Source organism: Phoenix dactylifera, unplaced genomic scaffold (genome assembly GCF_009389715.1).
Source record: "Phoenix dactylifera cultivar Barhee BC4 unplaced genomic scaffold, palm_55x_up_171113_PBpolish2nd_filt_p 001268F, whole genome shotgun sequence".
NCBI lineage: Eukaryota > Viridiplantae > Streptophyta > Magnoliopsida > Arecales > Arecaceae > Phoenix > Phoenix dactylifera.
Window position 1 is genome coordinate 72,693 of NW_024068601.1, and position 25,388 is coordinate 98,080.

Sequence of the window (25,388 nt, forward strand, 5' to 3'; positions counted from 1 at the left end):
ACCTGGTTATATTGGGGGATGGATGTCACCCTCCTGACTGAGTTGACTGGATAGCGTGGTGGCTTCATCTAAGCAACTCTCGATCATATCTTTGGGAGGATGTCCTACGTACCCGAATTTATACTAGTATCATATTAGTAACCATCTAACGTCAGGTAATAGTTATCGTTGATATATAACATAACTGTATTCATACTTTTCTTACTTATGATAGCTGCTGAGACACCAAAGCTGTCAGTGCCCTTCCTAAATATTTTTGTCTGTTCTGCTTGGAATGGTTTTGAGCGGTTCGGGGCTGGTTCCAAATTCCATCGCCAAATCGATTGGTCTTGGGCCGGTTCGGCTCGGTACGGCATGAACCGTGTAGTTCGGTCTGGTTCGGCAGACCATATGTTGGAGAGTAATGGGAACTTTCTTCATGTTTGATTTATGTGGCTATTTTCTTGCATACATAAGTTTGGTTCACTTTGCAATTCTGTTTTGAATAGTACCCAGGAATTTCAAATCTTCAAGATTCAATTATCTCTTGTTTCAGTAGTCATTTTCTCATTTACATTCTAAGATTATCCAACACTTTTTCTTCCTTGAGTAATTTTAATTGCAGGTCATAAATAACTGGTTCAAAATTGACTGCAAAAGCGGATGGCTTCATTTTAACCAATATTTATCTTCTAAATCTTAATTGATTTTGTAGGAAACTCTGCATATGCACAAGGGAAATAGTTTGGGAGATGGTACAGTTGAATCTCTTGAAGCTTCCTTAATTGGCTCTGATCTGAAAAGAAACAGTGAAGAAACTGAAGGAATAGAATTGGCTTCTAATAAGAACTTACTAAAAAATTGGCCGCTGATATCATCAATCATTGTTTATTGTGTTTTCTCTCTTCAAGACATGGCCTATTCAGAGGTAGTAGCTTTTATGTGCCTTCTTATATTTTAGATCTTCGCTATGATGTCACCGTCTTATCTTCTTGCCACATGCCTTCATGCCACAACTTACCTGGCATGCTTATGTTAATACTACAAAACTATACATAATAGAGTTATACTTGCTCATGAGTAACCGCTAGAATTTTCCTTCGGGGTTTCAATCTGCTAATAATTTGCTTGGTGATGCTGGCTTGCCTTTGTTTCCTCTTAGAATAGGTTAATTTGCTTATTTAATTTACTTCCTCATTTTTATCTCTAGAGTTTTGTTTAGCACCAATTCTGTTTTCAGATATTCTCCCTATGGGCTGTGAGCAGTAAAAGGTATGGAGGATTGAGCTTTTCATCTCAAGATGTTGGTGAGGTGCTTGCAATCACAGGTAAATATGCAGGTACCTGATAAAAGAAGTGATTCAGAATGATCAAAAAATGAGTAGTGTTAGGGTTGCCTGTTCAGTCACATGAAAAGTTCCTCCTGCCATCCACACCTCACATGTGGGTCTGGAGATCTTCTTGTGTGAGTTAGCAGTGCCCAAAGGGTTTTCCCTAAGGAATTGAATATTAATATATAGCCTCATAAAACATGGGCAATTGAAAGCAATTTTTATGTTGGCAGTTGCTTGTATAATTTGTTTGCATGCCACTTGCTTTATATGCATTTAAGGGTCTCTTATAGTAACCAGTTTCTGGAGTTACTTAATTGCAGTACAGTAAGTTGGTTTAGGTCAATTTATATTCTTCTAAAAAAAAATAGATGTAGAAGCAAACATGCAATGTCAGCTGGCCTAAGTAATAGCGAATAGGCAGCTGGACTAGTGGAAATCTCTGTCTGGCTTCTTTCTTAGCAAGGTCAAATGAGGAGCCTTCCCTTGCTAACCAACATAATATTTGATGCAGAGAAAACTAACTGGTGAGGCTAATCCCTAGATCAGAGCTAGTCTTTACAATTGTTTCCTAATGCTTTTTTGACAAACATTTCCTTATGCTTTTTTACCATTTAAAAAGTAAAGCAGTTTTTCAGCAAGTTACTGATCCAATCAGTAACAGGGGCTTATGCCTGTCTGTCACTTGTTATGATTGAATTAGAGGGCATGTTGCAAACTTTCTAGGTTGCCTATAGTTATATCATACTATCTCATGTCTTTTCACATTTTCTCAAATTTGATCATATTGAACATTCAATTTCTGATCTATTACTTGTCATTAGGTTTTAGTCTGCTTGTTTATCAACTGCTACTTTATCCACGTTTTGTGAAATGTTTAGGACATATCACTTCAACTCGTGTGGCAGCGGTATGCATTTACTGTCATTTATTTTGATACTTCAATTTCATATGCGATGTTTAAATTCTTTTGATAATATTACATGCTTTGGTATGCAGGTTTTATCTATACCATTGCTTGCCAGCTATCCATTTATGGCTAAGCTATCTGGATTTACACGTTCCTTGATTGTGAATTGTGCGTCCTTGCTGAAAAATGTTTTTTCTGTAAGTACAAATTCAATGCAATATCTTTTCCTCTTGGCATAAGGAGGAAAGCTGAATATTATGATCAATCATGACACTTGCAACATAACTTAAATGCCGATATATGCTCGGTTAAGTTTGCTAGTTTTTGCTATACGGAGTGCAAGCTATTGCTGACCCAAGTGGATTATGTTCTTTGATATAAAGTGTAGACATTTACATATATATGGTTCAACAATATTTGTCTTGTATGATCATGATTCCGTGCATTGACTATATTCTCCTCTAATATGTAAATATCAGTATGAAAGTGAAGGCATTGTACGAATGATGAAATGTTTCTGCATAAACTTAGACTTGTCTGTGGATGAAGTCATTAAGGGGCTGATAAGAAAGAGTAGGCAGAAATGTGTATTGTCATTAATATTTCTGCAAACAAAGATTTAGGTTGTCCTTGGCATCACAGTTACTTTTCTTATTTTTAAAAATAAAAGCAAAGTTTTTGTTTCTAAGTTTTTTTTCCTAAATTTTGAAAAATGAAAACATCTTTGGCATAGTAAACTATTTTTTTTTTGTAAAACAGAAAACGAAAAACAAAAACAGCTCCATCTTCCAACCTTTGGTGGTGATGATAGTGCTGGTGGCATAGCCAGCTGTGGCACGTCGTGTTTGTGACCGTGGTGCTGGTGGTGTCGGCAGAGTCAGCAGTGACAGTGACGGTGGTGGAGGCGATGGTGGTGACCATGGTATTAGGAACTGAAGCGGTGCCGACAGGCACCGGTATGGTACAACATATAAAATCGGAACATGTACGGAACCGATTGGTTTCGTACTTGTCCCGATGCGAACTGGGCCGGTTCACACCGGCCCAAGCGCATTTTCCCCATGCGCGGCACCTGCGCGTGGGGCAGCGCGCCCATGCGGGTTGCCCATTTAATGCCACAGAGTTAATGCCACTCTGGCATTTACGTGTCTGCGCGCACCCGCGTAGTTTTTTTTTTTGGGAATCGCGCGAGTGGAGAATCGCGTGCCCACGTGCGATTCACCACACTGGGAATGGCGCCCGTGGCTGGTTTCCCAGCAGGGAGCCGCGCCTGCGCGCGGTTCCCCGCGCGGGGCAGCGCGCCTACGCAAGTTGGCATCCCGCGTGGGCCATTTAACGTGCGGACGCGTTGTTTTTTCTTTTTTTCGCTTCATTTTTTTTGACGTCCACGTGCGGTCACGTCTGCGCGCGCATCTTTGGTTCGGTACCGGTGCCCACCGGTACGTCGGTATGGTCGGTCCGGCGAACCTTGGTGGTGACTATGGGTTTTGGTGGTGACAGTACTTGTGGAAAGGGTATCAAGGAGATGGGGAGGTTTTTCTTGTAAAACTTGAGTTCCTTTTTCCTAAAAGGGCAAAGAGAAGTTTTCTTGTTTAAGAAATAGTGCAAATAGATTTCAGAAATAGAAATAGAAATAGTATGACATCTTTTTGTCTCTTTTTCGTGCTAAAAGAAAATCGATCCCAAATGGGGACATTTTTGAACATTTCCTAGAATGGGCTCAGATAAAACTATTTAGAGGCTTATGTTAAAGGCTGACCATGTCCATAATGACATAGTCAGTGTCACTTTTACATATTTAGGGATTTTTCCACTTCATTTGCCAATTCATCCTCTGTGGAAAGCAGATATTGGAAAACATTGCCTAGGCTTCTGACCGAGCTTTGCACTATTTACATGAGAATTAGGAAATAACTCTCTAAGATTTATATTTTTCTTAACTTCTCTGTTGGCATAATGTTACTGTTAGGATCTGTCACATGCCGCTGAAAATTCAAAAATTTTTCAGATGCGCAGCGGAAGGACATGTGCATATCCCGTTCATCGTATGAACGTATTTTAAAACCATTTATAGATAGATTAGGATTAAATTCTTATTAAATTATTTTAAAATCATGATTAAGAAGATCAGATCTTCACCTTGTGCGGGTAGATGGTCTCCGCAAATCTGATTCACGTGGTATTTAATGAAGGTTCAGTGGAAGCCGCACACGCGTCCGGCCTCTACGGGTATCCACATGAAGTAGTGAGTCGATCAAAGCCTTTGGATCTCCCCGGGGTGCTAGCTCCCTTGCAGAGAAGGCTTTAGATGGCTGATATCCTCCCTATCATTCAACTCTTGAATGCCTAAGTGAGGAGGAAGAAGAATGATGGATCAAAGGAAGAAGAAACAAGGCTCTTTTCAGCCTTTTCTTTTTCTCCTGCGCTGGATCCAAGGAAGAGGAAGAAGAAGGCCACGCCACCCTTTCTTTTTCTCCCTTTTCTCTTGCGGCTGGAAGGAGGAATGAGAGGAGGAGGGGTGCTGCCGAAATGCTTAAAGAAAGCATGAGAGGAGGGGCCGAAATCCCTCCTCCTTTTGAAGCCTAAATGGATAAGGATGAGCTCCTACATTTTAGGAGCTCATCCTTATCACTCTTTTGCAAAGAGAGGAGGGGCGTACGCCCCTCCTTTTCTTTTCACGCAAGCAAGGGGAGGGGCGTACTCCTTTTCTCCTCTCTAATCCCACGCCCCACTTAATCATATTAAGTGGGGTGGGTTTAGCCACATAGATAGGGACCCAATCCTTTTCTAAAAAGGATTAGATGAACTCAATCTTCCTTTTTATTTAAATCCTAATCTAATTGGAATTTAATTGAACCAAGACTCTATTGAACTCTTCAATCCTAATCCAATTAGGAGTCTTTTAATTAATTAGATTAAAAATTAAAATTAATTAGGACTTAAGAAAATCCTAATCTAATTAGGACTTATTAAATTTCAGCCCTAAGGCAATTAGGACTTTAGAAATCCTACTCCAAGTAGGACTCTAATTTAATTTGAAATTCTAATCCAATTAGGACTCCAATTATCCTACTCCAAGTAGGACTCGTAATCAAGTCCAATTAATGAAATCCAATTAATTAAATTAAATTGCAATCTGATTGCAATTTTTCTTCTTCTAACTACTAACTCTTAACGGGTTATCCATTTATCAATCTAATTGATCATATGTGATTCTTAATCATAATTCAACCATCGGATCGATCAATACTTCTAATGTGTGTGACCCCATAGGTTCTATTCTAACTGGTAGTGAGATATATTGCGATCTCTATCACAATATTATTGAAAACTCCTTTCAATGGGTTGAAACAATTCCAACTCAACTCACCAGGGATTATCGACCATCAAGATGATCCTTGTGAGTCACCATCTACCAGTGACACCTAGCAGTATGTAGTGGCTACCCAGCAGAATAGAATGATGAACCTCTAGGTGTAGTTATCGTATGATACAGTCCTTCTATCGTGGATCCCTACAGACCAGAGGTCATGGATAACTCGTCAAACTCCGTCGTCTGTCATATATCTAGATTTATTCGACTTGAGTTCGAGAGTGAAAAATTCTTTCTCCACTGTATATACTACCCTTGCCAAGATCTTAGAACTCAGTCTAATAAATCACATAGGATCACTCCTCATCTATTAAGGTCGATAGATTCCATGTAGGTGCATATCCTACTCCTACAGTGAACCTACTACGGCCAATCTACACTAGAAGGACCCATATGACTAGAGACCATGTATATGTGCAGTCAAACTACAATAACCTCACTGTGAGTAGCCGAAGCACCGCAGGTCAAAGGACCAGTCACACTACTGCAACATCAAGTAAGTCACTGACGAGTGGATAGACATCCAAGTGACTTCTTGTCTTGGTCACGCTCAGTACCTTTGTTCTCTAACAAGCACCTGCACTATCACTTTAGTGTCCCTACACTGTGGACTCGAGTCTCGTCCATCCATAAGGAAAGTGATCTGTGCACTGATCGGATCGATCACCGTCCTCGTGATGATCCATTGATCAGGAGCATTTAGAAATTAATCACCAATGATACATGGCTCAAATTCTCAACTCTTGAGAATATGTATCATCATCTTATTAATTTCTTGGACGATTTATAGACACATAAACAATATGAATGAAAAGATGCCCTTTTATTATTCAATAATAATAAAGTCAAGTACAAATTTATATTCCAGAATTAATAATGTGTCCGCCAGATTGGCTTCTAGGGCATACATCTAACAGTTACATCATGTGTATGCTATAATAGTTATTACTGCAGGAAATCTTCATGGTTATCTTCTCAATCTTCCTGAGAAAACCAGGTTGGCCCTGCTAACCTTAATGTACCAATCCTACTCCCACTTAGGAATCCGATAAAATTCAGTCCAACTCTTGAATTGATTTGCATGAATGTCTCTTTCCTATCTTAATTATTTCTGTTCAACACTACATGATCTTCATTGGTTTTTCCCTTTTATCTAGAACTTCAATGGTAGCCATTGGTCCCATTAGGAATTTAAATGTGATTGGTCATGTAAGATATGACCCATTAGAATTATCTGCATACTTATTCCGCTATTGCCGTTGTCACCGCCACCACCATCGCTACTTTCACTACACTGTCATCACCTTCATTATATTGCTAACATCTTGCCATTACCATTTTCATTGCCACCATACCACTGTCACCATTATTACCGCCTCACGGAATAGCCAACACTTGCCATCATCAACGCCACCACCATAGCCTTCACCATACCACCGCTGTCATCATCATCATCTCCACCATATTATTGGTGTTCCTACCACCACTACTACCACCACCGCCAGCATCGCCACCTCCACCGACCACCGCGAGCATCGCCACCTCCACCATATTGTCGCCACCCCCATCACTCCTATAATCAATGCCTCCATTGGATCCATCATTGCTACCATCACCTCATCCACTATCACTATATTTATGTTTTTAAAAATAATTGACTATACCAAACATATTTGACGCAGACAGGGGTGGGTAGGTTGCTGAAGATTTGGGATGGCGGCTGATTCTCTCCTTTTTTTGTTCTCTTTCAATGGCGGCTAGGATTTCTTGTGGATGGGAAAAGGAAGAAGATGATGGATGGCTAATTGGTTCAATTGGGTTCAATGAATGGTGGCCGAAATTGGGGATTGTGCTTGATTAGATTAGGGGCGGATGGAATTAGGTTGTGACCCAAAGTTTATTTGGGTTTGGGCTTAGTTGGTTTGGGACCCAAAGAGTGATTGGGTTGGGACGTGGGATATGGATGGCATGAGATAGGGATGAGGATTTTCAATGGGATTAGGACTCTAGGTTGGTGGCGTGATAAGAATGGGTTGTTGGTATAAGAAGGGGAGGAGTTGTTGACTTGAGAACAAGGATAGGGCTAGGAGGGCGTGAGAATGAAGGGAGGAGTCCTCTTGCTAGAACTCTTAATTAAGGAAGGATATGGCGGGAGGAATGGGTTGTGGCATTAGGATTGGGAGGAGTCCTTCCACAAGGACTTTCAAATAAGGATGGGTATTGCGTGAGGAAAAGAAGGGATATTGCTGAAAACGTGGAGGAATAGAAAATAAATATGGATTTGGATAAGAGAGTCTCACCCTCACACAAATCCAAGGGATGGCGTAAAGGAGGAGTCTCACCTTCACCAACTCCTACCAAGGCTTGGCATCTCACCAAGAAAAAGAAAAGGGAAGCATGTCACTTTCTTCACGAGAGAGGCTCTCAAATGATTTTGCAAAACTCTAATCTCTGCATTTTATTCTTCAACCTTTCCTTTATATAGAGTAAGAGGTTGGGATAAGTTGGACTCTAACAATCTGAATTTGTGGACTCCTTTAACAAGGACTCATTCTTCAACTAGGACTTCTACTTGAACTAGGACTCCTAGTTGACATGGACTCTTTTAATTTAAACAATTGACTAAATCAACTAACAAGATAAGACTCCCACTCAATTTGGACTCTTCATGGTGCATGGAATAAGAGTCCAAGTTGGCTAGGACTCTTCCTAAACGTCATGAGGACTAAATGACTAGACTCCACACACACACACAAGGACTCTTCAACACCTTGGACTCAATATGATTTAGGCATTGGACACTAACTCAAGGGGACTTAACACGCCCCAAACAAAAGGACTTAATGTAACATTGGACACGCCCAATGTTAGACCCAAACTCCTTAACTCAAGACTCCTAATCAACTTGGACCTTTTATTTGACACATGACTAAGAGTCCAAATTGGCTAGAACTCTCACACGACACATGGACCCATTACAAAGACTCCAAATAAATTAGAACTCTTCAACACGACTAGGACTCAATGTAACTAGACATGCCCAAGGATGAGGACCCATCTCCATGCACGCCTCCATGCTTGGGCTCATGCTCTTGCATCAATTTCTCCTGCTGAGAAGAACTCGACTCCGTCGAGTTGGGGCTGATTTGAGGAATCTTGGCTCGGATGGGATCCGCCATCTAGTGCGCACACGGATGCAGGCTGATGCGCGCCGGAAGAGCCCTGGTGGAATTGGTGCTCTAGGCTGGCGTGCCGGCAGGCCGCCAACTGGATGGACATGCACGGACGCGGGTCCGGTGCGCACGGGACGTGGTCCGGTGCGCACGGGACGCGGTCCGGTGCGCACGGGATGCACGTCCAGGTGAACGCCGGGAGATGGTGCTGCATGCGGCTACCGTGGCTGCTGCGCTTGGTTGTGACCTTGCACGCGGGTGCTCGGTGTGGCACTGCGCGCGGATCGGTTTGGCACTGCTTGTGCTCTTCGTGGCTTCCATTAGCTATCAGATTATCCTTCTTGAAATCCGATGTCATCTCTTCTGAATTTTCAGAACCATCTTCCTTAGCAATCGATGCGAACATGTCTCAACTTCATGATTGATACCAATTTTTGGGGCACAAGCGGACTTCGAAAGCACATTGTTGCAGCGGACGAGATCTGAAACCACTTTTGGTGGCGTAGATGAAGGGGCAGCGATGGAGAAGAAGGTCTTGGGGAAGACAAGGGTGGGGAAGAAGGGATAACTAGGAGGTTGGATATACTAGATCTCGAAACGAGATCTATGGCATGCTGAATGTCGCGCATTAGTGGAAGTTCCTTGGGTAGATCCTCAGGTGTTGCATCAGAAAAGTCCTCCAAAATCGACTTGAAATCAGATAGGATTACCTTTGGAATTTCAGATCCAACTTCTTCGCCTTGCTTGCAACCCGAAAGGACCCTGCGATCGACACAAACGGGTAGATCTGAACATTCTGGTTCCACCGCAGGTGCTTCTTCCTCGTTGCCTTCCTCTTCTTTGATCTCAGTGGGTTTAGGGGGAACTTCAGATGTCTTCGCGATCTCGTCTTCTTTGCACGCTAATGCAAAGCGCTGGTCTTTGGTGGGGCAAACATCAGCAAAGTGCCCTCGACCACCGCACTTGTAACAATCGGATTTGCTTCCTCTTTGTGGCATAGGACTCTTTCTTTTTCCTGGTCCTTGCTGCTCCTCGCTCCGGATTTGTATCCTATTTGCAGAGATTTCAGATATTGAGAAAAAGAGAATACCTCGAGGAAAAGAAATGCCCTTGTTGCTGCGTTTTGGAGAGCATCGCCCAACTTGAGTATAGGTAGGGCGACGTCGTCGTTGTGCCTCCACACAAAAAGCATCCATCTTTTGATTCAAGGCAACCATTTGATGGAGAACTTCAGCTATCATCTCTATCTCATCTCGTTGTCGATCGATGTTGTAGGGGCGGCTGCTTCTCATACTCATGATGATGCAGAATCTTCGCTCTGATACCAATTGACGTAGAGGGGGTAGGTAGGTTGCTGAAGATTGGGATGACAGCTGATTTCTCTCTTTTTTTCTCTTTCAATGGCGGCTAGGGTTTCTTGTGGATGGGTAAAGGAAGATGATCGATGGCTAATTGGTTCAATTGGGTTCAATGAATGGTGATCGAAAATGGGGATTGTGCTTGATTGGATTAGGGGCGGATGGAATTAGGTTGTGACCCCAAGTTTGATTGGGTTTGGGACCCAAAGAATGATTGGGTTGGGGCGTGGGATATGGATGGCGTGAGATAGGGATGAGGACTTTCAATGGGACTAGGTTGGTGGCGAGATAAGAATGGGTTGTTGGCGTGAGAAGGGGAGGAGTTATTGACGTGAGAATAAGGATAGGGCTAGGAGGGCGTGAGAATGAAGGGAGGAGTCCTCTTACTAGGACTTTTAATTAAGGAAGGATATGGCATGAGGAATGGGTTATGGCATGAGGATTGGGGGGAGTCCTTCCACAAGGACTCTCAAATGAGGATGGGCATTGCGTGAAGAAAAGAAGGGATATTTACTGAAAACATGGATAAAGGAAAGATAAATATGGATTTGGATAAGAGAGTCTCACCTTCACTAACTTCTACCAAGGCTTGGTGTCTCACCAAGAAAAAGAAAAGGGAAGCGTCTCACTTTTTTCACGAGAGAGGCTCTCAAATTTTTTGCAGAACTCTAATTTCTGCATTTTATTCTTCAACCTCTTCTTTATATAGAGTAAGAGGTTGGGATAAGTTGGACTCTAACAATCTGAAATTGGTAGACTTCTTCTTTAACAAGGATTCATTCTTTAACTAGGACTTCTATTTGAATTAGGACTCCTACTTGACATGGACTTTTTTAATTTAAACAATTGACTAAATTAACTAACAAGACTCCCACTCGACTTGGACTCTTCATGGCGCATGGAATGAGAGTCCAAGTCGGCTAGGACTCTTCCGAAACATCATGAGGACAAATGACTAGACTCCACATACACACAAGGACTCTTCAACGCCTTGGACTCAATGTGATTTAGGCGTTGGACACTAACTCAAGGGAACTTGACACGCCTCAAACAAAAGGACTCAATGTAACATTGGACATGTCCAATGTTAGACCCAAACTCCTTAACTCAAGACTCTTAATTAACTTGGACTCTTTAATTGAGACATGACTAAGAATCCAAATCAGCTAGGACTCTTTCACACGGCACATGGACCCATTATAAAGACTCCAAATAAATTAGGACTCTTCAACATGACTAGGACTCAATGTAATTGGGCGTCGAAACACTAGGACCCAATATAACTAGATATGCCCAAGGATGAGGATCACATCTCCACGCATGCATCCATGCTTGGGCTCATGCTCCTGCATCAATATTTATATGTTTAAAAATTTAGGAAAGAATAAAAATGAAAATTCTATTTTTTTATTTCTGAAAAAATGAAAATGATGCCAAATGGCACCTAAATGCCTTGTTGGAGAAATATAAAGTGCACCTTATAACAATAGAAATGCATTGCTAGTCTCAGAAAAAAATATCAAATAAGCTTCGCCGAACCAGTAACAAGGTCATACCGCTGGCTACTAGTTTGATATAGTTCCAATATGTACCATATTGACTCAAGGCACAATGGAATCCAAAGGGGGGGAGGGAGAGTGTGGAGAGGGAGGAGAGAGAACGGGGTGGGGAGAGAGGGACGGATGGAGGGATAGTGTGTATCCAACATTGTTGTCGTTTTGGTAGGTTCGTGGTCATCATCATCGTTGGTGGCATGGTTCGTTGTACCACCTCAAACCGTCCGATTCCGGGCATGAGTCATACCAAAAGCGGACCGGTATGGTTTCACCCCATAGTTCGAGACACGAGCGAGGGAGGAGGAGAGGGAGAAGGAAAGAGAGGTAAAGAGAGAAAGAGGGAGGGAGAGGGAGAGGGAGAGGGAGGAAAGGAGGGAGGGAGAGGGAGAGGGAGAGGGAGAGGGAGAGGGAGGAAAGGAGGGAGAGAGAGGAAGAGGGAGGGAGGTCGAGGGAGGAAGAGGAAGAGGGCTTTCGAGCCTCCTTTTCTCTGAATATGGCGTAATAAAAGAGAGAAAAAGAGAGGGAGGGAGAGGGAGAGGGAGAGGGAGAGGGAGAGAGGGAGGGAGAGAGGGAGAGGCCGCCGGGTGGCATAATAGGGGTGGAGCCTCTGTTTCGAAACCAAAATAAAGGCTCCACGCTTGTTATGCCGCACTGGAGGAGAGGGGTTTCGAAAGCTCTCTCCCTCTCTGTCTCTTGACCTCTCTCCATCCCTTCCTCTCCCTCAACCTCTCCCTCTCCCTCCCTCTCTCTCTTTTCCTCTCTTTCATTATGACATAGATGGAGGATTGAGGGCTTGAAAGCTCTCTCCCTCCCTTCTTTTCCCTTTTCCTTCCTCCCTCTCTCTTTTCCTCTCTTTTCTTCTCCCTCTCCCCTTCCCTCTCAGGCTCCCCTTTGTCGTATGCCACAAGTGGACGCGGCATGGTAATGTACCATATCATACTATTGGGCAACTGGCATGGGTCCGGGTACTGGTTCTACCAACCTTGGTTGGCGATAGTGGCAGCGACAGTGATGAAATCCTAATTCTAGCAAGGGTTCATGATTCACGAGAGACGAGGATGATTGATAGAGTGGGGAGAGGAGGATCGAGAGAGGGAGAGAAGGAAGAGGGCAGAGGGGAGAGGAGGATCGGGAGAACGGGAAAGAAGGCATACACAAGCAAGATCGGGAGAAAGGAAGAAGGATCGAGAGGAGTCGTGACTCAAATTTTAAATAACCTAATCTCCTAGTTTAGTCCATTACAATCTGAAATAGCTTGAAACTAGGTAGAACCAAATAGTTCAACCCAATTCAAGTTCCTGGATGGTTTGGTTCAATACACACCAAATCGCCTAGTTCGGGATAGTTCGACCATCCTTGATAAGAAGTATAGAGATAATATCTCACTGGCTTGTAACACTCACTACTTTTATGGGAAGAAACAACTCACTAGTGGTATTATGATATTACAGATCTTATTGAGTTTCCCTTTATTGTTTTGCTTGTCATCTCTCACTCACTACTAGAATAACAAAGCTGATGTGCAATAGTCTCATGTTATTTTAACTTGTGTTGTCTATTTACAAGAGTTGTTGGAGTTGAGAGTAGGTAAAATTTGTTGCACTGGTATTTGGGGTTGTACTAGCTAGCAACTAGCTTGGTGTGGTATTGGTATGTACTATACCATCCGACATACCAAAGCTGGTAGAGGGAGAGAGAGAGAGGAGAGAGAGAAAAAGAGAGGAGGGAGAAAGTGAGAGAGAGGGGCCCATAGAGAGGGGGAAGGGAGGAGTGGAAGAAAGAGAGATAGAGGGAAAGGGAGAGAAAACCCTAACCCTAACACTAGGATGAGACCGAGGGTGGGGAGGCAAGATGAAAGGAAGAAAGAGAGATGTGGAGAGGAGGGAGAGGGTGGGAGAAAGAGAGGCGTATAGGACATTGACGGTGATCAAGTGCATTGGAGTCAGAGTCGGCATTGTTCGAGATTGTTAGCATTGGCATTGGTGTCGATCAATCATGGTGGCCTTGACATCAGGTACTGGTGGAGCCTTTGACATTGGGTACCTATGGGGCTTTGAAGCTCCGATCATGGTGGAAGTTGGGGGGGGGAGAGAATAGGAGGGAGGGTGCTCGGGGGATTTTAAAGATCAAACCGTCCTGATCGGCCGAATTGTCTCTATCCTTTAAGAGTAGGTGTTGTTAAATCTGCCATGTCAGAATTTATTTACCTAGGTTGCAGAAAGAACTAATGTATTTTTTTTGGAAATCCTCCCCCACCCATAGTTGCAGTTAGCTCCACCCTGCACCTGCCACCATTTATTTACAGCATTTGCCTGTGACTACGAACTAAGTTTATCAAACAATTCAAGTCATATGGTAATCCAGTTTGGTCTATTATCCTGCCATTTTTTTTAAAAAAAACTTCAAGTCATTGCTTGTAAATGGTGAGCCATTAAACTTTGTCTACCGTCTTTTGTCAAGATCTATTTTTTTTCCTCATTAATAATGCTTTCGATGAATTGGACATGAGAAATTCCTTTTTCTTAACAGCCACGCTAGGCTTCTATCATATGCTCAATCCTTTTATATGAGTGTATCAATTGATCTTTGCCTTTTTATGAAGAACTAGGAAACAACAATATCAAGCTTCTCTCATTCTTAGTCCTCAGTGGAACTCATACCAATTGATCTTTGCCTTGTTATAAGGTTTAATGTATAGTTGGGATGGCATGGCCCATACCTATAGTTGTAGGCAAGGGCTTGTGAGGACTCATGCAAACATGTGTTTAGTCTCACATCAGTTATGCAATAGGTAGATCTTGGGTAATAATACCTTCCAACTAGCTTCTCGGGGGAGGTCTTAGGTCATTATAAATAGTATCAAAGCAGACCTGGTATGTAGCCTATGTGGACTAGGGAACATTGCAGCATGGGCCTATTTGGAGCTGACCATGGTTCAATTATGGTATTTGTGATTGGATTTGGATCATTTGTTTAGCAAGGATACCATTGCTTAAATGGATGGAATGTGGGATCCATGTAACTCATATCGGCTATACACTAGCCAGATCTTGGCTACATAAATAGGGCCAAGGAATCAAGAAATATTTTCTGGCTAGTCTTTTTGGGTGAGTTCCTAGATTGTTACAAGGCTTGTATATGCTACAATTCTGTTAAAGCATGATTGGCTGACCAACAAAGATTTAACTCAAGTTCTCATGAGAAGGAGTGGGAGGGAGAGGGAGTTTTCCTAAATGAAACTAATGAGCATGCATAACTCTATAATCAACTTAATTTTGTGTCAATGCATTTTGTTTTCTAAGCTGTTTCTCAAGCAGAAAATCCTGTTGTTTTTATGATGCACTGGTATTGGATCTCCGCAAAAATTGCTTGGAATATAATCAAATTAATCGGGCAATTACTGGTATTATTGACCTAATTCAGTACATGCCTAAAACAACATGATGCTGTTAAAGAACCTCATCAAATGTTTGTGGATTAACAGTTGACATTGCATTCTTAATGTTATTTACAAATAATCAAAATAAATTTGTATCTGTTTGCTTTTCCATGTAGGTTACTTCTTTAATATTACTTCATGTCATTTTTTTTGAAATGCTCTTCTTATGTGTATTAATTTAAATGAAATCAGGTAACAATAATCACTGGGTTCAACATTCTACAGAACAATGCTGTGGTAAGTTCCCTATTCCTCTAAATGTAACTATGATGCATTTTTGTTCTTATTCTCCTATAACTTCTAAGAAAATAAGCTTTATTAAGAATAATTGTTATACATAACCATTTTTTATTTAACCTTATACGTACATGGTTGCAGTCTCAACAGCAAAGAGGTGCTGCAAATGGTATGTCTGTAACTGCAATGTCTCTTTTTAAAGCAGCTGCACCTGCAGGTGGAGGAGCTCTGTAAGTATTCACAGTGTCTTCCGTTCTATATTAATGCTAATACTTGATTGTTAGATGTATGCCCTAGAAGCCAATTTGGCTGACACATTGTTGATTCTAGGGACATAATTTTGTACTTGACTATTTATTATTGAATAAATAAAAGGCATCTTTTTCATTCATATTGTTTATGTGTCTATGAATCGTCCAAGAAATTAATAAGATGATACATATTCTCAAGAGTTGAGAATTTGAGCCATGTATCATTGGTGATTAATTTCTAAATGCTCCTGATCAAAGGATCATCACAAGGACGGTGATCGATCCGATCAGTGCACAGATCACTCTCCTTCTGGATGGACGAGACTTGAGTCCACAGTGTAGGGACACTGAAGTGATAGTGCAGGTGCTTGTTAGAGAACAAGGGTACTGAGCGTGACCAATACAAGAAGTCACTTGGATGTCTATCCACTCGTCAGTGACTTGCTTGATGTTGCAGTAGTGTGACTGGTCCTTTGACCTGCGGTGCTTCGGCTACTCACAGTGAGGTTATTGTAGTTTGACTGCACACATACATGGTCTCTAGCCATATGGGTCCATGCAGTGTAGATTGGCTGCAGTAAGTTCACTGTAGGAGTAGGGTATGCACCTATATGGAATCTATCGACCTTGATAGATAAGGAGAGATCCTATGTGATTTATAAGACTGAGTTCGTAAGACCTCGGCCGGGGCAGTATGCACAGTGGAGAAAGAGTTTTTCACTATCGAACTCGAGTCGAATAAATCTTGACATATGACAGACGATGGGGTTTGACGAGTTGTCCATGACCTCCGTCCTGTAGGGATCCACGATAGTAGGACTATATCACATGTTAACTGCACCTAGAGGTTCATCATTCCATTCTGCTGGGTAGCCACTACATGCTACTAGGTGTCACTGGTGGATGGTGGGACTCATAGGGATTATCTTGATGATCGATAAACCCCAATGAGTTGAGTTGGAATCGTTCCAACCCATTGAAAGGAGTTTTCAATGATATAGTGATAGAGATCACAATATATCTCACTACCAGTCAGAATAGAACCTATGGGGTCACACACACTAGAAGTATTGACCGATCCGATGGTTGAAATCGTGATTAGGAATCATAAGAAATCAATTTGATTGATAAGAAGTTGAAGAAGAACAAAGGGAATTAATTAATTGGACTTGAAACAAGAATCCTACTTCGGGTAGGATACCTAGAGTTCTAATTGGATTAGGACTGGGATTCCTACTTGGAATAGGATTCCTCAATCCTAATGAGATTAGGAGTTTTGAATTAAAATTGGATTCCTACTTGGAGTAGGATTCCTAGAAATCCTAATAGGATTAGGACTTCGGATTCAAATAGAGTCCTAATTAGATTAGGACTAAAATTAAACAAATCCTAATTGGATTAGGATTCCTTAAGTCTAAATTAATTATTAATCTAATGAATCAACATGACTCCTAATTGGATTAGGATTGAAGAGTTCAATTGAGTCATGGTTCATTCAAGTCCTAATTGGATTAGGACTAGCATAGATTGAACCCAATTTGGCCAATCCTAATTAGATTAGGATGAAACCATGAGAGAGGCACCTAATCCTCTTTGGAAGAGGATTAGGTTAACCAACTAAGAGGGGCATCAGCCCCTCTCCAAATGCTTGGGGCGACAAGAAGAGAGGAGCTAGGGCCGGCGCCCCCTTCTTATTTGGTAGGTTGTCATTGGAACTCCTAAAAGTTAGGAGCTCCAATCCCTTTTTAAAGAGGACTAGAGGCCGGCGCCCTAAGAGAGCTTTTCATCCTCCTCTTGCTGCCGCCACCCTCCCCTCTCCTCTCTTGGTTCAGCCGCAAGCAAAGGAAGAGCAAGGTCCAAGCGTTGGCGTCTTCCTCTTCCTCCAATCCTTCTTCCAACGCAGGGAAAAGAAAGAAGGCTGCAGAAGCTGTGTTCTTCTTCCTTGAGTTCCTTCTTCTTCTTCCTCCTCTCAAGCACTTTCAAGAGTTGAAAGAAAGAGAAGAGATCAGCCATCAAAGGAGTCTTTGCAAGGGAGCTAGCACCCCGGGAAGACAAGAAAGCTTTGATCGGTTCTCTACTTCGTGTGGATACCCGTAGAGGCCGGACGTTTGAACGGCTTCAAACGAACCCTCTTCCAAAACCACGAATTCAGATTCGCGGTGATCATCTACCCGCGCAAGGTGAAGATTTGATCTTCCTATTAGTTCTAAAAGTTTTAATTCTTACCTAATTACGAAAGGTCTCGAAACAAGCGTTCATGCGATGAACGTCGAACCCGTGCATGCCGATTCCGCTGCCATCTGAAAATTTTTGAAATATCAGCGGCATGGGCGGGTTCCCAACAGTGGTATCAGAGCCTAGGCTTCGTAGATTAAGGTAAGAATTAAATAACTAAAGGCTTATTAGATCTGAAAATTGATTGATCATGCATGCTGAAAAATTCTGCATGCAGATTTTTTCAGGGGTGCAGATTTTTACATGCTGATTTTTATGTGATAAAAAGATGATTCTAATTGCATTGTTAATGGGATTACAAAGTTTAGAATCATGATTAGCATGATCAGCGACCTATGTCATGATATAATCAGTTAAGTTTCAGATCTGAAAATTATAATTGTAGCATACGGTGATGATCATAGGATTCAACCCCTTTTGGTATCAAATGTAATGACCTGCGATGTGATCTGCGATGTCATGTAATTTTTCAGATGCTTGCATGCATCTTATTTGATGTTTTGAGAGGCATGCGTGCCTCCTAAAAGGAGATGTAAATTATTTTTATTTTTATTTTACATCTGGTTGTATTTCTGTGATGTGATGTACATCAACGATCAAGTTGAAGCAAAGGCATGAGATGAAAGGTGATCCAAGCGGTTGATGGCGATGGGATCAAGGGTTGATCAAGGATCGAATCAAGGAGGCTTGGAACCAATTCAAGAGTTGAAGACCACTTGATCAATTGATGTGCATGTGCTTGTAATACGACCTAATTAGAATCCATGATCATCACCTAGTTAAAGTTTAGCTTTAATTATTGCCGCGATTATAACTGCCTGCAATGCGCCGTTTGCATGTGATGTGAATGAGAGTCGGGTAGATAGGTCTACATGTGATGTAGCAAACCCAATTGAGACCTAAATCAAAACCTCCTCAATCAAGTCGAGAGTGAACCGACATGAGCAAGTCATATTAGATTAATTGATCTAATTGGTGTCTAGGAAAGCATGAAAGGTGGTTACTTAATTAGGACCTTACTCTCTGAGTAAGGGGAGCCTCCCACCTGCTTACCTGGCCAATTGTTCGATTACCTCTTATGAAAGGCTCAAGTTGCAAACACTAAGACCTGATTAACCAATATTAAGTCAATAGGTCTTCCACTGTAGTAGAGCTGCTAAGGCCTTTCTGATGTTGACTTGTTTCGGCTGGATACAGTGGTCAAGTTGCATTGGGGGGCTGGACCTCTCTATAGACATGAGATGTTGTAGGGTAAAGGTGGGGTTGGGCACCAATAACTGTTAGGTGAGGACCCAATGACGACTTTATTCCTACGGTTATACAGTGGGTCTGACTTAACTAAGAAATGGGACCAATAACTGTTAGGTGAGGTCTTCATGGCTTAGAGACCAAGTTGCACTGCAACATGCTTGAGAAGCATTGTACAAGAGTTGTACACTCATCCATCTATGTGTCACCAATAACTGTTAGGTGAGGTGGCATGTAAATTGGTGGGACCGCAGTACCCACTAGAAACCCTAGTCGTGTGGGATTTCCGTTTTCCTACCAGGGGAGTGTGAGGAATTCGAGAAAATAGTGGGAGTCACATTTGTTCTAAAAGACCTTAGGACAGATTAGGATCAAGTACAAAAGTCTAACTAGAATCTTTACTCTCTGCAGATACAATGTCGGGTTCAAACCCTTTGACCCGTATTCTTGAGACCAACCGACTGACCGGAACCAATTACAAGGACTGGCTTAGAAATCTCAAAATAGTTTTGGACTGTGAGAAGATAGGTTATATACTCGATTCAGATATCCCCACATTACCAGCACGTCCCACTGATGTTCAGCGTGAGATGCATAAAAAAGTGGTTGGACGATGACATTAGAGTAAAATGCTATATGATGGCATCTATGTCTAATGAACTCCAATGCCAGCATGAAAATATAAAGACTGCTAGGGACATACTGGCACACTTACAAGAGTTGTATGGTGAGCAGAGTCGCACAGCTCGTTTTGAAGTGTCCAAGAGGCTTTTCAAAGCGAAGATGCGCGAAGGGCAGTCTGTTCATGATCACGGTCTGACCATGATCAAGGACCTAGAGGAGCTTGAGAAGCTCGGTATGGACATGCACAAGGAATTGCAAGTGGATTTGATCCTACAGTCACTTCCTGATTCATTTGGTCAGTTTATAGTAAACTACCACATGAATAAGATTGAATGCACTAAGACTGAACTAATCAACATGTTGGTAACTGCTGAGGGAGCCTTGAAAGGTTCAAGGGGCAATGTCCTCGCTGCTGAGTTGACTTCTGGTTCCAAGAGAAAGTCTACTTGGAAGAAAAGGAAACCTACAAAGAAGCAGAAGAAAGACAAGAAGCCAAAGAAGGAAGTTCAAAAGAAAAAGGCTAACGACAAAGGAAAATGTTTCCACTGCAATGTCGAAGGCCACTGGAAGAGAAACTGTCCTTCATACCTCGAGAGCCCGAAGAACAAGAAAGGTGACACACCTTCAGAAGGTATAGACTTGCTCATAATTGAAACTAATCTAACGGTTTCTTCTACTTCCAGTTGGGTTATAGATTCTGGTTCTAGTGCTCATTTGTGCACTACCATGCAGGGTCTAAAGGAAAGTAGAAGGCTGGCAGAAGGTGCGGTAACCCTTCGGGTTGGCAACGGGGCAAAAGTTGCTGCTGTGGCTGTGGGCACCTACCATCTGCGACTACCGTCTGGATTTAGTTTAATACTTAGAGACTGTTATTATGTACCTGTTGCTAGCAGAAATTTGATTTCTGTTTCATGTCTAGCACAGGAAGGTCATGTTTTTACATTTGACAAAGACTGCTGTTCTATTTATTTAAGAAATAAAATAGTCGCACGTGGTTTCATGATTGACAGTCTCTATCATTTACATATGGATGTATCTGTGAATGTTACCGAGCAAGATGTGAGTGCCAAAGGATCCAAAAGATCCAGAGATGAGATAAACCAAAGATATTTGTGGCACCTCAGACTTGGCCATATTGGAGAAGATAGAATGAACAAAATGGATAAAGATGGGCTCTTAGGCTCATTGACTTCCGAGTCATATCCAGTTTGCGAGTCCTGTCTTCAAGGAAAGATGGCCAGACTACCCTTTGTAGGACATGGGGAGAGGACCACTGAAATACTTACCCTAGTACATACAGATGTATGTGGCCCATTCGATGTGCTAGCCAGGGGACGTTATTCTTACTTCATTACCTTTACCGATGATTATTCACGGTATGGGTATGTGTATCTTATGAGACACAAGTCTGAATCCTTTGAAAAGTTCAAAGAGTTCAAAAATGAAGTAGAAAAACAAACTGGAAAACCTCTTAAGGCTCTTCGATCAGATCGGGGAGGAGAATACCTTAGTGGGGAATTCCGGGACTATCTCAAAGAAAACGGCATAGTCTCACAATGGACACCTCCGGGTACACCTCAACTCAACGGGGTGTCAGAGAGGAGAAATCGGACCCTATTGGATATGGTCAGGTCCATGATGAGCTTCACTGATTTACCTATGTTCCTTTGGGGAGATGCCTTACTCACAGCGATTTATTTATTGAATAGAGTTCCCTCTAAATCCGTTCCTACCACACCGTATGAGATATGGCATGGTAAGAAACCAAGTCTGGGTCATCTCAAGATTTGGGGATGTCCGGCCCACGTCAAGCGACTACAGGCGAACAAGTTAGAGGCTAGGACCATAAGTGCTCGTTTTATAGGATATCCTAAAGAGTCATTAGGATACAATTTTTACGTCTCAGAGGATCACAATGTGTTTGTGAGCCGTCATGCCATCTTCTTGGAAAATCAGTTTATCCTTGATAGAGGCAGTGGGAGGAAAATTGAGCTTGAAGAGAAAGTCTCTGAAAAGCAACGAGTCATGGATCCTATAGAACCTATTCATAAGGAGCCAGTACACGATGTCCCTCAACCACCGCGTAGATCTAGTAGGGTCTCCCATCCTCCCGATAGATACTTAGGTATACTAGAAGAGGATACAGAGAAAATGTTCCTAGTGGGGGATAGGGATCACATACAGGATCCCAAAACCTACAACGAGGCGATATCTGATATCGATTCCGAGAAATGGCTGGAAGCTATGAAGTCAGAGATAGACTCCATGCATTCCAACCAAGTCTGGACCTTAGTAGATCCACCAGAAGGTATTGTACCTATTGGATGCAAATGGATCTACAAAAGGAAGATAGGTTCGGATGGAGAGGTAGAGACCTATAAGGCAAGGCTTGTGGCGAAAGGGTATAGTCAGCGCGAAGGCATTGACTATCAGGAGACCTTTTCACCTGTAGCCATGCTAAAATCCATCCGAACATTGCTTGCCATTGCAGCATTTCATGATTATGAAATCTGGCAGATGGATGTGAAAACTGCTTTCCTGAATGGATATCTTGATGAAGATATCTATATGAAACAGCCTTTGGGTTTCACTTCCAGTGATGGAGATCACATGGTCTGCAAGCTGCAAAGGTCCATCTATGGACTAAAGCAAGCCTCTCGGAGTTGGAACACTCGTTTCGATGATGCAATCAAAACGTTTGATTTCATCAAAAACGAGGAGGAACCATGTGTTTATAAAAAGGTTAGTGGGAGTGCTGTCGTTTTTCTCGTACTGTACGTAGATGACATTCTCCTGATTGGGAATGATATTCCCATGCTAACCTCGGTCAAGGTCTGGTTGTCAAAAGAATTCTCCATGAAAGACCTTGGGGAAGCATCCTATATTTTGGGAATAAAGGTCTATAGAGATAGATCTAAAAGGATGCTTGGCCTGTCACAGAAAATGTACATAGAGGAGGTGCTGAAGAGGTTCAGCATGGAAAACTCCAAGAGGGGTCTCTTACCCCTAAGGCATGGAATTCATCTCTCCAAGAAGATGTGCCCCAACACATCTGAGGAAATTCAACGCATGAGCAAGATTCCTTATGCATCGGCAATAGGAAGCCTCATGTATGCCATGCTATGTACACGACCTGATATAGCTCTTGCTGTGAGTGTCACAAGCAGATATCAGTCGAATCCAGGTGAAGAACACTGGACAGCTGTGAAGAATATTCTTAAGTACTTGAGAAGAACTAAAGATTTATTCTTGGTTTTTGGAGGATCATCAGAGTTAAAGGTAGAAGGGTACACAGATTCAGACTTCATGACTGATGTCGATGACAGGAAGTCAACATCTGGATACGTGTTCTTGTGCAATGGTGGTACGGTGAATTGGAAGAGTTCTAAACAACCGATCATTGCTGATTCGACTATGGAAGCCGAATACATCGCCGCCTCTGAAGCTGCTAAGGAAGGCTTCTGGTTCAAGAAATTCATTGCAGAGCTGGATGTGATGACATCAGATGCCATAACACTCTACTGCGATAACAATGGCGCCATAGCCCTTGCTAAGGAGCCAAGGTCTCATCAGAAGTCTAAGCATATAGAGCAGCGCTTTCACCTCATACGCGACTATGTGGAGAAGAAATATATAGAGGTACAGAGAGTAGACTCCGCGGATAACGTGGCAGACCCTTTCACTAAGCAGCTGAGTCAGCAAAAGACTGAAGCCCACCTTGAGAAGATGGGCCTAAGATATATGACCAATTGGCTTTAGTGCAAGTGGGAGATTGTTAGATGTATGCCCTAGAAGCCAATTTGGCTGACACATTGTTGATTCTAGGGACATAATTTTGTACTTGACTATTTATTATTGAATAAATAAAAGGCATCTTTTTCATTCATATTGTTTATGTGTCTATGAATCGTCCAAGAAATTAATAAGATGATGATACATATTCTCAAGAGTTGAGAATTTGAGCCATGTATCATTGGTGATTAATTTCTAAATGCTACTGATCAAAGGATCATCACAAGGACGGTGATCGATCCGATCAGTGCACAGATCACTCTCCTTCTGGATGGACGAGACTTGAGTCCACAGTGTAGGGACACTGAAGTGATAGTGCAGGTGCTTGTTAGAGAACAAGGGTACTGAGCGTGACCAATACAAGAAGTCACTTGGATGTCTATCCACTCGTCAGTGACTTGCTTGATGTTGCAGTAGTGTGACTGGTCCTTTGACCTGCGGTGCTTCGGCTACTCACAGTGAGGTTATTGTAGTTTGACTGCACACATACATGGTCTCTAGCCATATGGGTCCATGCAGTGTAGATTGGCTGCAGTAAGTTCACTGTAGGAGTAGGGTATGCACCTATATGGAATCTATCGACCTTGATAGATAAGGAGAGATCCTATGTGATTTATAAGACTGAGTTCGTAAGATCTCGGCCGGGGCAGTATGCACAGTGGAGAAAGAGTTTTTCACTATCGAACTCGAGTCGAATAAATCTTGACATATGACAGACGATGGGGTTTGACGAGTTGTCCATGACCTCCGTCCTGTAGGGATCCACGATAGTAGGACTATATCACATGTTAACTGCACCTAGAGGTTCATCATTCCATTCTGCTGGGTAGCCACTACATGCTGCTAGGTGTCACTGGTGGATGGTGGGACTCATAGGGATTATCTTGATGATCGATAAACCCCAATGAGTTGAGTTGGAATCGTTCCAACCCATTGAAAGGAGTTTTCAATGATATAGTGATAGAGATCACAATATATCTCACTACCAGTCAGAATAGAACCTATGGGGTCACACACACTAGAAGTATTGACCGATCCGATGGTTGAAATCGTGATTAGGAATCACAAGAAATCAATTTGATTGATAAGAAGTTGAAGAAGAACAAAGGGAATTAATTAATTGGACTTGAAACAAGAATCCTACTTCGGATAGGATACCTAGAGTTCTAATTGGATTAGGACTGGGATTCCTACTTGGAATAGGATTCCTCAATCCTAATGAGATTAGGAGTTTTGAATTAAAATTGGATTCCTACTTGGAGTAGGATTCCTAGAAATCCTAATAGGATTAGGACTTCGGATTCAAATAGAGTCCTAATTAGATTAGGACTAAAATTAAACAAATCCTAATTGGATTAGGATTCCTTAAGTCTAAATTAATTATTAATCTAATGAATCAACATGACTCCTAATTGGATTAGGATTGAAGAGTTCAATTGAGTCATGGTTCATTCAAGTCCTAATTGGATTAGGACTAGCATAGATTGAACCCAATTTGGCCAATCCTAATTAGATTAGGATGAAACCATGAGAGAGGCACCTAATCCTCTTTGGAAGAGGATTAGGTTAACCAACTAAGAGGGGCATCAGCCCCTCTCCAAATGCTTGGGGCGACAAGAAGAGAGGAGCTAGGGCCGGCGCCCCCTTCTTATTTGGTAGGTTGTCATTGGAACTCCTAAAAGTTAGGAGCTCCAATCCCTTTTTAAAGAGGACTAGAGGCCGGCGCCCTAAGAGAGCTTTTCATCCTCCTCTTGCTGCCGCCACCCTCCCCTCTCCTCTCTTGGTTCAGCCGCAAGCAAAGGAAGAGCAAGGTCCAAGCGTTGGCGTCTTCCTCTTCCTCCAATCCTTCTTCCAACGCAGGGAAAAGAAAGAAGGCTGCAGA

General features: G+C 42.3%; 1 protein-coding gene across 10 annotated transcripts in view; it reads left to right on the plus strand.

Annotated features, from left to right (window-relative positions):
- Positions 1-25,388, plus strand: part of LOC103695484 (probable peptide/nitrate transporter At3g43790) — a 58,553-nt gene that overhangs the window by 15,549 nt on the left and 17,616 nt on the right. For all 10 annotated transcript variants that reach the window (XR_005509712.1, XR_005509711.1, XM_039121899.1 and 7 more), the window contains 6 exons: positions 695-907; positions 1,220-1,307; positions 2,135-2,220; positions 2,310-2,417; positions 15,312-15,356; positions 15,498-15,586. Coding sequence is in view for 8 of the 10 variants with exons in the window: in XM_039121899.1 (XP_038977827.1) it covers positions 695-907; positions 1,220-1,307; positions 2,135-2,220; positions 2,310-2,417; positions 15,312-15,356; positions 15,498-15,586 (629 nt within the window). In the remaining 2 variants the exon portion in view is untranslated. The remainder of the gene's footprint in view (positions 1-694; positions 908-1,219; positions 1,308-2,134; positions 2,221-2,309; positions 2,418-15,311; positions 15,357-15,497; positions 15,587-25,388) is intronic.